At 32.7% G+C, this 13,163-nt stretch overlaps 1 protein-coding gene across 1 annotated transcript in view; it reads right to left on the reverse strand.

Moving 5' to 3' along the window:
- LOC128234170 (serine/threonine-protein kinase SIK2-like) overlaps window positions 1–13,163 on the reverse strand; it is a 44,775-nt gene that overhangs the window by 21,412 nt on the left and 10,200 nt on the right. Inside the window, exons 3-4 of the mRNA XM_052948209.1 lie at window positions 10,367–10,430; window positions 3,637–3,752 (exon numbers count right to left, since the gene is read on the reverse strand). Of these exons, the coding sequence (XP_052804169.1) occupies window positions 3,637–3,752; window positions 10,367–10,430 (180 nt within the window). The remainder of the gene's footprint in view (window positions 1–3,636; window positions 3,753–10,366; window positions 10,431–13,163) is intronic.

The raw sequence follows: 13,163 nt of genomic DNA on the forward strand, positions 1-13,163 counted from the left end.
AACAAACCATTTATTTCCAGAAAGATAAAAGCCGACTAATGAATGGACGGAAATAAAACAGTTTTCATTATTGACGTAGAAGAGGAACCGTTTGTAAACAAGCTTGTCGAAAATACCTTGATTCAGCTTCGGAGAACTTTAAATAATCTTTTCAAGCCATTTTTATTCCCTTGGTTTTAGCTGGCAAGTAACTTATAATGCTGTAATGGTTAAAACATGTGAAAAACGATCGTGGCCAATAATTGAGTACTTGTATAAAGACGAAGGAAGCTAAACATTGACGTCATTTCAACGCTCAATAGCTTGTTATTATTGCCTTCTTGCACACGATTCTCTCATCTGAGTGAGATTGATAACTTCATTTTGAGACCAACTAACGGTAGGAAAATAAAGCTTTCACACTGAGGGGGTATGGTTAATTACATGTTGTTAATTGTCTTACTTATTAATTTTGCAATTTGTACCAAGAAGTTTATGCATGCAGTGACAGGAGAAAGATCTTCCGGAAGCTTGATTGGTGAAAGCAGGAAATCCCAAAGTGACATCAAAATCAGAAGCAGTGTCAGATCCCCCCCCCCCCCCCCCAACCCCAACCAATTTTTGCAAAGATGGACAAAATTCCTGCCATGCTTTTAAAACATTTTTAATGTTGTATAGAAATGTTGGTAAATGTACACTAATAAAATGAAATACATACTTATGATAAAAAACCTTTGAAAATGACCAAAACTGTTGAATACTTTACTGGGAGATAAACCAATGCAATAACATTGCTGATTGAAGTGCACTCAATTATATCTACCAAATTGGCAAGTATAGCATTATTTATGGTAATATAAATTGATGCTGACCATTAAAGTTCAGACAAATCAGGTCACACCTTGCCTTAAGCAAGTTTTCACCTCAATAAATTGTTTAGCTGAATTTAACACACTGTGCACTGTGAATTTAACATTATAGTTAGCATTTCTATTGTAAATCAGCAGTTTTATCCATGTATATTGGGTTTATTTAAACAGTTGTTGTGCCAGTAGACAAGATATAGTTTAGAACACTAAGATGGTTAGTGTTTGTTTAAATGTGAATTCATCAAATTAAAGTGGGTCCCCATTGATAATTAATTGCCTATTTTAAGAATCACTTACCTAAATATACTTCATTTTAGTGGTCAAAATTTTATTTTGTCTAATGGGAAGTCAGTAAGAAGTCAGTATTTCTTAAGTTTTCAAAAACATTTATTTCAGTAAATGAGCAGTCAGCCATAATTGATTTAAATCAGATGAAGCAATATATATATATAAGGTAATATGCTTACATACATGTATCACCAAACCAACATCTGACTCAGCGAAAATGATTTGCAATATCACCAACTATAAACAACTGCATCATTCTGTTAAAGTAACAACCAAGGGAGTATTTAGGAAGTATCATGAATCAGGGAATTACCCGAGCTTTCTTGTTAATTTGTGTGTCATGAATGCGAGGATGGGAACTGTATTCTTCTATATCACATGATGATATAAGCTTGATTCCACAAGTCCTTTGTTGTGTGTAATTTCACATTCTGATACCTGACCTTTAATTGCAAAGTGTTCAGACCAATGCCTCTGCCAATGAGATTCCCAGACAGATTCACATTAATTTTAAACATTTAGAAGAGCTCAGACAACTGAAAATCAATTAAGCGGAATACAAAGAATAAGGATTATCACCAAATTTCCATTAAGTATTGAAAACATTCCATTCGTCATTAACTGGTTTTAATAAGTATATAAGTGAAGACTAGTAGCTTGCGCAGATAAAGGCATCCGCAGGGGATTTCACACTTAACACTAAGAAAGTAAACATCTATTTTTGATCTTCTAAAGGAGTAGTCAGCGCAGGGCTGTCAAAATGTTAAGAAATGAACACAAACTATTACTTAAACAATGCTTTAACTTCAAAAGACAGGGCTTTTTTAAGAGAGATTTATACTTTTATTTGCTTACGTACGTGACCAATTAGTTTTTTCATGCCAACAAAACATGCCAATTGTCAGGACTAACACTTTCAATTAAAGTCCGCAGCATTTATAGCCTTAATACATTTTATTGTGAGACCGATGTCATAGCCAGCCCTCGCTGTTCACAGAAATTCTTCCCTGTATAGAAACAGAGGGTATCAATATCAGGAAAACAGCTTGCAAGAGAGCACAGAGCTAGGAGCTTGACGTCAACATGACGCACATTCTTCCCTTGATCCAGGGACATTGACAGAGCCAATTATTACCGAATACCGTAAAACAATAATTATCCTGTCTCTATTTTCCCTCCTTACCCGGCATCAACTTCCAGCTGACTTAATTCCCATCATTTAAAGCTTCAGTTCCAATTAAAAGGTAACTTACATTGTTAAATGGTAGAATTCACTCGTGGTAAAAACAACAACTTAATTAACTAAATCTTGGCCATAAGTTTCAATTGATATCCATAATATTCCAACTGTAAAACCAGGACAAAAATCGACAAAAATCGATACAACACAGTGTTTTTTGTTTTTCACCTTTTTTTGAAAGTGGCCTTGGCCCTTAGGCCCCTCCCCCACCCAAAAAAATATATTTGGTAAGGTTCAATCTATTCAAAAACAGGTAGGGTAGGTAGGTTTATTTTATAAGGCTTTAGGTAAGAAAGTTATTGTAATAATTGGAGAATGGTGTAAAGGTAATCTTTTGTATAAAGCATTAAAGGTTTTAAACTACATAATTAAAACACACTTGAAAAAATAGAAATTCTTATTTTTAATATTTATCTAACTGACTATAAAAATGGTAGGTTAAGGGTGGTTTGATTGAAACTATTTGTGTTAACTCTATTGTGATATTTAATCTGTTATGTTTTATCACATAATCTATTGTATATATTTTAAATGTTTTCGCTATGGTGACATCAAGATCCATCTGTTCTTGGGCAAATATCTGTTAATATGTTATTATTGTGTTTGAAATTCACAATTTTACAACTACAATAAACAACTTACTGACTGATACCAGAACTGTTATAATACTTGACCAAATTAACTGTGAAAGTAGTTCTCTCCACTAAGTCGAATAAGCCTGAAGGGTAAAGCTCATAACCAAGGGTAAGTACTCAAGATGAGTAGTGTATGGCTTACAAAAAATACACCAGGCACTTATATACTTTATATGATGATCATAATGCGTAACAAGTATCAGAGTGAAACCTCTTCAAATGATATAGAAGAGTTTGCTCCGATAACTTTTTGCACCAAACTGTTTGCCCTAGTGACCTACCGCCTGTCCAACAACTGCCTAGCAACAATCACCTTGCCTATCAACAAACGCCCAAGCAACCAGACAGCTGCCCTAAAGGCCTGGCTTAGCAATACCTGCCTGCCCTAGTGACCAACCGCCTGCCCTAGCGACCAACTGCCTGGCCAAGGGACCAACCACCTGGCCTAGTGACCAACCGCCTGCCCTAGCGACCAACTGCCTGGCCAAGGGACCAACCACCTGGCCTAGTGACCAACGGCCTGCCCTAGCGACTAAACTTAAACTAAAAAAACCCTCCCTCTTTTAAAAGTTGAATCCTGGGGTATATGATTACACAGCCCCAATTATACAAGCCCTTCCCTTACCTTCAGGTCGCGATGCACAACATGGTTTTTATGGCAATACTCTACAGCGTTGATGATCTGCCAGAACTTTTTTTGTGCCTCGCTTTCACTCATCCGACCATGCTGTGCTATGTAATCTGAAAGAGATGAAACAAAATTATTACAAAAACATAAGCTGTAAGCACGACCTGTTGAACATGACATTTTACAAAAGACAAACCTAATGACCCATTAAAATGTTGAAATCATTGACCATGATCAAGGTAAAAGAATGTGATAGTTTGTTTCTTTAAGAATAAATAATCTTTTCCATAAAAGTTGTACGGGGGTCAAATCTTTTTTATGAAGGTATTATATTTTTATTTTTTTTAAAACATAACATTGGAGTTTTATTTTTCACTTGGAATGGGACCAAATTACAAAAAAAAAACAATGGACAAACATAATGGTGAACTGTGATTTCAAGACAGTCAGCTCAACTAATATCATCTTACAGACGTCAATTTTTTTCTATAAATATATATATGACTATATACAGTAATATATTATATAAGCAAACTATGACATTTAGTCACTGAAGAAAATCTGTCAACATCTGCATCAATGACTAATAAAGCTGGAAATGATATGTCTGGCTTTTTAAACTAATGGGTCGACCAAAAATATTTGCAGACAATGGTTGTTGTGAACAAAGAAAAAATGGCAGAAATATCAATTGATTTTATATACTAAAAATTGACATTGACAATAAAATATTTTTTTTAAAATGTGTAAAAATATGCCTATTTTAATAGCACTACTACACATTATGAGGCACAAGCCACACGAAAATGTCCGATTTGAATTTTTATCAAAAATAGTTTGCAAGTTTTTACAGTTGCTTTAGCCCGTCATTATAATTTTGCCTTGTCATTCATAATCTATATGAAGCTATGATACCATGAACGAAGGGGGTTTTCAATTTCTTTATCAATTCCAAACGTCAAAACGAACTTCCAAATAAGTCTGCCAGGTCATATATGTTGTGGGGCAATCTAAATAGTAATTTGTTTATCACTTCTACGTCAAACTTGCACTTCAAACTTATAATAAGTAGTCATATACATTGCAACATTCTGCAAATTCCTTGCCATTATATTAAGCTTTATGAAAGAAATTTACAGCAAGATTATTTCTTGTTGGTTTCTTAGAATGAACAAATCTGTTGTCGAGAAATACATCAGACCTGGACTTTTAAGATTGCCAATTTATTAACAATGAAAATACTTGTGACAAACTAGCCATGGTATTGCATTGAGAAATCTTTCACAGTCGGAGACTGTGTTGTTCGACCGAATTATGAGCCATTTGAGAATTATTATGACAACCTGTTTTTTAAATAATCATTGAAATGCGGGGAAACAAAATGTGAGTGAATTAAAATATGCACAAATAGACTTACTTATATATTGTTTTTTCTCACTTTTTATTATAGAAAAATATTGTAAATAAAGGCCAACGGTCCTCAACAAAAACTCATGGGGAACAGAACGCTGAACTAGGAACAGCCAACAAAATGTGACAAATGAATAAATTAACAATACTCATGAAATAATGATAATAATCCTGACAGGGGTCAATGCAAATCGGAACACATTCATAAAAAGTTGACAAATGAGATCATGTTAAACATCAGCACGCTGCATTGCATAATTTATCAGCAACTGTCATAAACTTTCGAAAAATACATTTTTAGTTGAAGTTCTACCAGTAAGTGCACGTCGCTGTACATTAAAAAGAGACATCTCCCCTCAGAATGGGCCGACGCATCTATTCAGGCCTTTAAAAGTTCTACCAGTAAGTGCACATCGCTGTACATTAAAAAGAGACATCTCCCCTCAGAATGGGCCGACGCATCTATTCAGGCCTTTAAAAGTTCTACCAGTAAGTGCACGTCGCTGTACATTAAAAAGAGACATCTCCCCTCAGAATGGGCCGACGCATCTATTCAGGCCTTTAAAAGTTCTACCAGTAAGTGCACGTCGCTGTACATTAAAAAGAGACATCTCCCCTCAGAATGGGCCGACGCATCTATTCAGGCCTTTAAAAGTTCTACCAGTAAGTGCACGTCACTGTACATTAAAAAGAGACATCTCCCCTCAGAATGGGCCGACGCATCTATTCAGGCCTTTAAACTGACGGTGCACCTGATAAATGAATTTTAACAAAAATATTTGTATATCCTTAAAAATGTTGCCAGACAAAAAAACATTTTTATTATCTTTTTAAACATTCATTACAAAACCTTCTTGCTGTATTTTCAAAAGAATACTTACAAAAAATAATTGGAAAAATATGAATACTTCAGTGTCAATATATCTTTATACAAAAATACACACTGGCACTGATTACTAATTTCTTGAAATGTTTATGCACCATCCTGAGAAACAGTCATTAAAACTCAACCAAAATAACTTTATCTTCAAACAATCTTTTCCCGCAGTGCGCAAAGAGCAGATAATGTTATTCAACTGCTAACTAACTAGCTATTATTACAAACGAAGATATTTTTGGAACGCTTAATGACACGACGAACCATGAAAATGTCAAGGTTCAGCATAGAATTCAAAGACTTTCTTCACATATAAACAGTCTGGCATGGCATCAATGAAGTTGTTTGCAAACAGAACTTGTTGTACACTAGAAGAAATGTTGAACCTTATGTAATAGTCCAATTATTTTTTTGGATACTTAATAACTTAATTATGTACTTCAGTTATATATATATATAACAAGAAAACAGCTAAAAAAAGTGAGAGTGTTTGTTTTGAAAGACAAAACCTTAAACCAATTCACACCTTTAGAAGATATATTAGGGCCTAAAATAAAATAAATTTGGTTCGAGTTACCCATTCCCACCTACCAAATAGGCGCCAAACCTATCATTTTTATATACATGTAGTCAGTTAAAAAAAAATAAAAAAAAAAATAAATAAAAAACTATTTTTTTCAAGAAGTGTGTTTTAATATACATGTAGTTCAAACCTTTAAAGCTTTATACAAAAGATAACTTTAACACCATTCCCCAATGATGACAAAACATTCCCACCTAAAGCCTTAAAACACAACAACAAAAACTATTTTACCCTTAGTAAACGGTTTTCAAAAAGAATGGTACCCAGTAACCTAACCATTTTTTGGCCTAGTATTTATTTGGCAACACTAGTTGACATGTACAGCAGGATAGTTTCAGACAGGAAGTTTATGCCTCAGAGCTGGATTCAACATGCCGATTCTATGACAATGGGAGACAGTGAATGTCAATGGATTTACACCATTCATAATCGGAGAAACAAGGCCAAGAACTTCATGAATGGAATATTCTTTGATCCATACTGCGTGCCAACAGTCCTGAATTGTATTTGCAGTGTCTTTGTTTATGACTCTTTGTGTTTGAAAGACACTGCACTGAAAATTCAATTTTTACGATAAAATTAATGGAGTTTTAAATCATTGAATACATCAATAGTTTTTCAAAGAATGCTTTTGGGTTAAGTGTATTTGATTATATCTTTGCATATAAATGAATAGTTTACTTAGATAGCATAAATATCTTCCACCCACTCATGTGCAATTAACGAAGTTGGGAGATTGATCTATAAATGTCAAAGCAACCACAAACATCGGTCTTCTTTTACATCGAAATGCTAGAACATCTGAGCATGCATAAAGAATCTGAAAATAACAGAATTGAACCTTTTAAAACAAGAATAATTTCGTAATAGTAATTAAACCACAAAGTAATAAACCAAGCTAGTGACGTAATTCTGCCTCGTTAAGTTAGATTTTCCTGTCAAATAATGAAAGGTGATCGTAATGGATATTGAAGAATTTCTGCAATCATCATTAGAATGCTAAAAAATAGTAACTTAATGTTCCCATCATATACGTCTTCATTAATCTAAAATAATTCAAATTATTACAGATATGTTGTTGTTTTTTATAAGTAGATGCTTATTTATGGTTTAACTTTAAAATCAATTGCAGGTGGGTCGTATGAATATAACCAAAAACTATTTGACAAATAAAGCAACAGTTACAGGTAATCAATTTTAAATAAATGTAATGTTGCATGATTTTTATTAAAAAATAATCATTATCTTCAGCAGCAGCAACATCATCATCATCACCACCACCACCAGCACTGACACCACAACCACCAACAATTAAAATATATGATAATGATCTTTACAAGTGAACAAATCTATCACGGACTGCATACAAAATTTTGCATGGTCAATTTGCACGTTTTGCTCAGGCTAATTCCATAAATGGGCACAATTGATACCCCCCTCATTGCCCCCCCCCCCCCCCAAAGGTATTATCACGGAAAGGAAAGATGAGTTGTCACAGGAATAAAAAAATACCAATACACCTACCACTAAACAAAGACCATGTGGGTGGTTGTTGATAGACTAATAGCCATATTTAGCGGCTGACTTTTATTAAATGTCAAATATGATATCTTTCACAAGATTCAGGATTCTTTCGCAGTTTGTCAAAGCATCTTTTGGAAGAATGTTTTTATTGGAACTCCAGAAAGTGATTAATAAATGACGCAACTAGTGTTTAAAAAACCATCAAGCAAAAACCAAGTTGTGATTACATAATGATTATAGCTCTTCAAAATAGAAACAAATATCTCCCACTATGGACTAGAATAGCTTGTAAATTATCAGGAAGACTTTCTGAAACTATTATGTAACTCAAAATGAAACTCACAGATTTATATAACAAGACTGCATTAACATTATTAACATACATATGATGGTCATCTATTAAAACTGTCATAAAATTAACTAACAAAATGCTTTTCAAAAATAGAAACAAATATCTCCCATAACAGACTAAAATAGCTTGTACAAATAAAGTGAATAATTTATAAAAAAAAATCCTGGAAGTCAAAATGGACTTGCTTTACATAAAGAGTGCAAACATTTTGATTCTGACCCATAGAAAAAGGTTTGCTTTAATAAGGTTCAAAAACAGGTAGGATATAAGGTAGGCTTTTTATGCTATCTGATGTATATGTATAAAGCTTTAAAGTTTTTAAACTACATATTAAATCACACACTTATTTTTTTTACCAACTGACTATGAAACAGTTATTAGGCTGCAATGGGACCTATTTCGTAAGAAGGGTGGGGTAACACGAACTACCGTAAGACTAAAACTTAACCCGAAATATTTTTTTCAGCTTAACTGACAAAATGCTATTCAAACTGAACTCAGCATGCTGCTATCGCAATAAGAGAGGCATACTTCATTACATAGTAATTAAACTTCTATAAAATTAACATAAAGATAATTAATTAACGAGTGAAATCATGAAAATGTCAACTCAGCCCTCTTCATTCATTAAACTTTTACCACAAACCAAACCAAGAATGCTGCGGAAGTCAGCTGAATGCAAACCAAGTTTAAACAAAGCCGTTAACGTTCAAACATCTGCACACTGAGCTTAAAACAAAGAGGAAAGGTTATTAAGCCTTTAGCTGCATCCCGACAGCCAGTCAGTGAACTCACATACAACTTTAACCGGAGGGTCTCTGTCAAAGTCTCGGTGAACAAAACATACAACTATAACCCTAGGCTATGACGTCAATCGCTATTGACTAGCAGTCATAAAATGATAAAGATTGTCCCACATTTTCTATGACCAAAATTATAAACACTTTACAGCCCTGTATCATGACATTATTTCTGCACAGTGCAAGCTGATTTATCCAATATAAAGTGATTTTGCGGTATTGTTAATACAGTTCATGATTTCTTACATGTAGTAAGGCCTTGTTAATTTTCAATATTGTAAATGCACTGATTATAATGCATGTTATAGTTACAGTACTAACAACCATGCATTTAACATTATAGAAAAATGCCATTTTTATAGCGTGACTGATTTATTTTTAAAATCAGCTTCCCTCATATGGAAGGCAAACTACGTCAATCGTTTTTGTTTTAAGCCACAAGCATAATTCGCACAGCATGACACAGACTTTAAGAAAATGTTAATGGCATAAAAATAAATGTTCTAAACATGGAGTTGAGACAATGAAAGATTTATCCAAAGACAAAATTCTCAAAAAATTATAAGTAACGCTGGTAACAAATTGTCAACAAACAAGGTTAAAGTTCAGTCCTGTAGTATGCAGTCATTGAAATTAGGCTTAAGGATGAACAAGCCCGAATTCATATACTATTGCTTGACATAAAATTTCTTGATTAACAAGCCCTGCTATATAAAATTCAGAATTTTTGCAAGCCCGGATTACATTTTACCAGTGCACTGGGCTTGAGGGCTTGTGTTAATTTCGACCACTGAGTATGTTGTCCTGTTATATGAAAAAATGACACAGAATTTGTGGACATAGAAATTCGCCTCTCGCCCAATCTTCACAAAGATACCTCTACTAACCAGAGGAAGGCCACATTCAATAATTAGAGGCTTAAAGCGACTTGTTCATGTTTTGTAAAATGCACTTTTTACCAAAACAATATTTTTACTACAAGATCAAGGGTTGCAAATCATTCGGAAGGTTAAAACTAAGATACTGACAGCTGGAACCCTTTAACAAAGGTTGATATATGCTCTTATATTGTCTTTTATATTGCGTTGCAAACGGCATATATCAGTTCTGCTGGGTTTCCCTGTAGAGGGCCACGCCGATGCTCTTTGGCTATGTGACTATGTCATGGCTCCGTAACTTACCAAAGATCTCTCCATTGGGAGCATACTCCGACACAAGGTACAGCATGTTCTTAGTTTCCATGACCTGAAATACCAATAAAACAAATTGAAGACAAATTCTCAGAATTTTTTGGCATTCTAAGACTTCATCAGATTTTGGTTTATAATGGCCCCCCTGTCCAAGTAACTTGTTATTATGACTGATATCTTAAAGTTTCCTTCAACCATAAGTAATAATATGTATATATACACACAGCAGGAATAAATTTACCCCGTAAAAACGTCAATTAACGTAATTATTTTTAATCAAACAAATTTCAGGTACCAGAGGACCTTTCCCTTCATTAAAGAAAGAAAAAATAACCTGCCACAAATTGTATTACACTTTGATAAGTAATGTCCACACTCCACATGTTATTTTTAGGCTAGAAAGCATATTTAAACCATTTGATTCTATATATGGTTAATAATAATTATTGGTTAAATATTTACCGAACATTTTGACCTACTCCGACCAATCCAAAGAATTAGTCAGCTTTATTCAATTGGCTGCTGCATTTAATGTGCATTTACAGAACAATTATGAAAAAACAGAGATTTTTGTAATTTTAATAGTCCAAATGATGCATTTTCCCTGTCAGAAGGTCCCAGGCAACCTTCCCAATATGCCAAGCTGTTGAGAATTTGTTCATGAACTTATGAACTGTTTATGAACATTCATGCATGTCCATCAACATGTTCATCAAAGTAGATCATGAACATAAGTTGATGCAATTTTCATGAACTGTCCATCAACAATTTATCAAAACAAGTTCATGAACTCAATATCATTAATTAATTATTCTTATTATAATTTTAATTATTATTATTATTATTATTATTATTATTATTATTATTGTTGTTATTATTATTTTTATTATGTTTTTTATTATTATTAATTTTTAAAAAATATTATTATTATTATTATTATTATTATTATTATATTATAATTATTGTATATATTATAATTATTGTTATTATTATTATTATTATTATTATTATTATTATTATTATTACTGTATTATAATTATTTTCATTATTATTATTTTCATTATTATTATTTTCATTATTATTATTATTATTACTATAATTATTATTATTATTATTATTACTGTATTACTGTATTATAATTATTTTCATTATTATTATTATTATTATTATAATTATTATTAAAATGCAATGAATAAAGAAAAAGAATAAACCCAGCTATCAAGGCTAAAACCTGCCTTCTAAACAAAATGAGCAAAAAAACTCGACAACACAAACAATGAATATGTGAAGTCATTACACTTTTTACTGTTGACATTTCTAGAGACTATATTGAATGAAATATTTGATTTCGAGAACAATGTTCACTTAAGGCAGCTTAATTACTGAAGAAGTGCCAAGTAACAGAGCCTGATTTGAATATAAACCAAATAAAGCCTCCCCTAAAATAGAAATCTGAGACTTGATGTTTTCAGGAAATCAACAAAATACCAACTTCTTACACGCTCTTTGGTTCTCAAGTCAGGGAATATTTCATGTCCACCAGTACAGTATGATGGAGCAGATTTGAAAGGATTTTAAGAGATTGACATCATTTTATATGACAATGAAAAATATATGTCAAGCATTCAACAACTAATGTACATACATGTGTGTATACATAACACAATCTTTAAGAATCACACGTTTAAGATTATGGTTTTGATTTCTCTTAATTGTTTCAGTTGCCACAGCTATCAGTTATTTTTCACCATTTTTGGAATCATTTGTTTGGTGACATTTCTTAGTGGCAAAAATGCGATATCTTGACTAAAATTGGGAAATCTAATTTTGCCATATGCTTAAAAACATAGACAATAAAGAATGTGAAAACTTTTTATTATTTCAAAAACCGGAAATTGGTAATTAAACAGAAATTGGTAATTTAATTTTACTTCAGGGAAAAAAAATGTTTTTGTTTATAATCGGACAAAACTTTTGCCCCAAATTGGTCAGACAATAAACACAGCAAGAACATAAAAAATAAAGAGTCTTAAGCTGACAAGTAGAAGAATTAACTATAATGTTTCAATAACTATAATAATCAAAACTTAATTGGTAGAAAGGCCAACAGCTTTTTGACATGTTTTTGTGAACAAAACTGGTAAACAAGACAAGAGGGATTACATTATGACTTTAAAAGGAAGATTGGAGCAGTCATTATCAGTAAAACTACTACAAAACCAAGTTTATTACGTGAAGAATGTTTAATCAGATCAATTTATGCACTTCAGAATTTTATTGTAAACTATTACAGGAAGTTAAGTACGCCACCGCGTACAGCAGTTTTTGAAACATCGAGGGGGTCACATTTTTATCGAATATTTACAATCCTTTCCTTAAAACCATAAGAAATAGCACTTCAGTATTGATTGAAATAACGTCATGACTGATTAAAGCCATGAGTTTCTATTCATGGAACTGTGGCCGGTATAAGTCTCATGTTTTAACGAGTCATCCCTACAATAGCTCGCTAATACCATGCCCTACATTTATTAATATAAGTGAATAATGAATTTAATACATTTCAAAATGACCACATCAATTCATTCAAATTCACTAGGCCTAAAAATTAAATTGTTTGTTTAGGGTAACATCCCCAAAATTATTAGGTAGGGATTTTTACTTTCAAAATATACTTTGTCAAGATCATTTTCAAGATTCCAAATAGCGCTATTTCTTGCAAATCTTACTAATATATTGCTGTTGTTATCGAGCTCTATTCTCTGCCAAAAATTCATGACAGTTTTAA

The sequence above is a fragment of the Mya arenaria genome, chromosome 5, assembly GCF_026914265.1.
Source record: "Mya arenaria isolate MELC-2E11 chromosome 5, ASM2691426v1".
Taxonomy (NCBI): Eukaryota; Metazoa; Mollusca; class Bivalvia; order Myida; family Myidae; genus Mya; species Mya arenaria.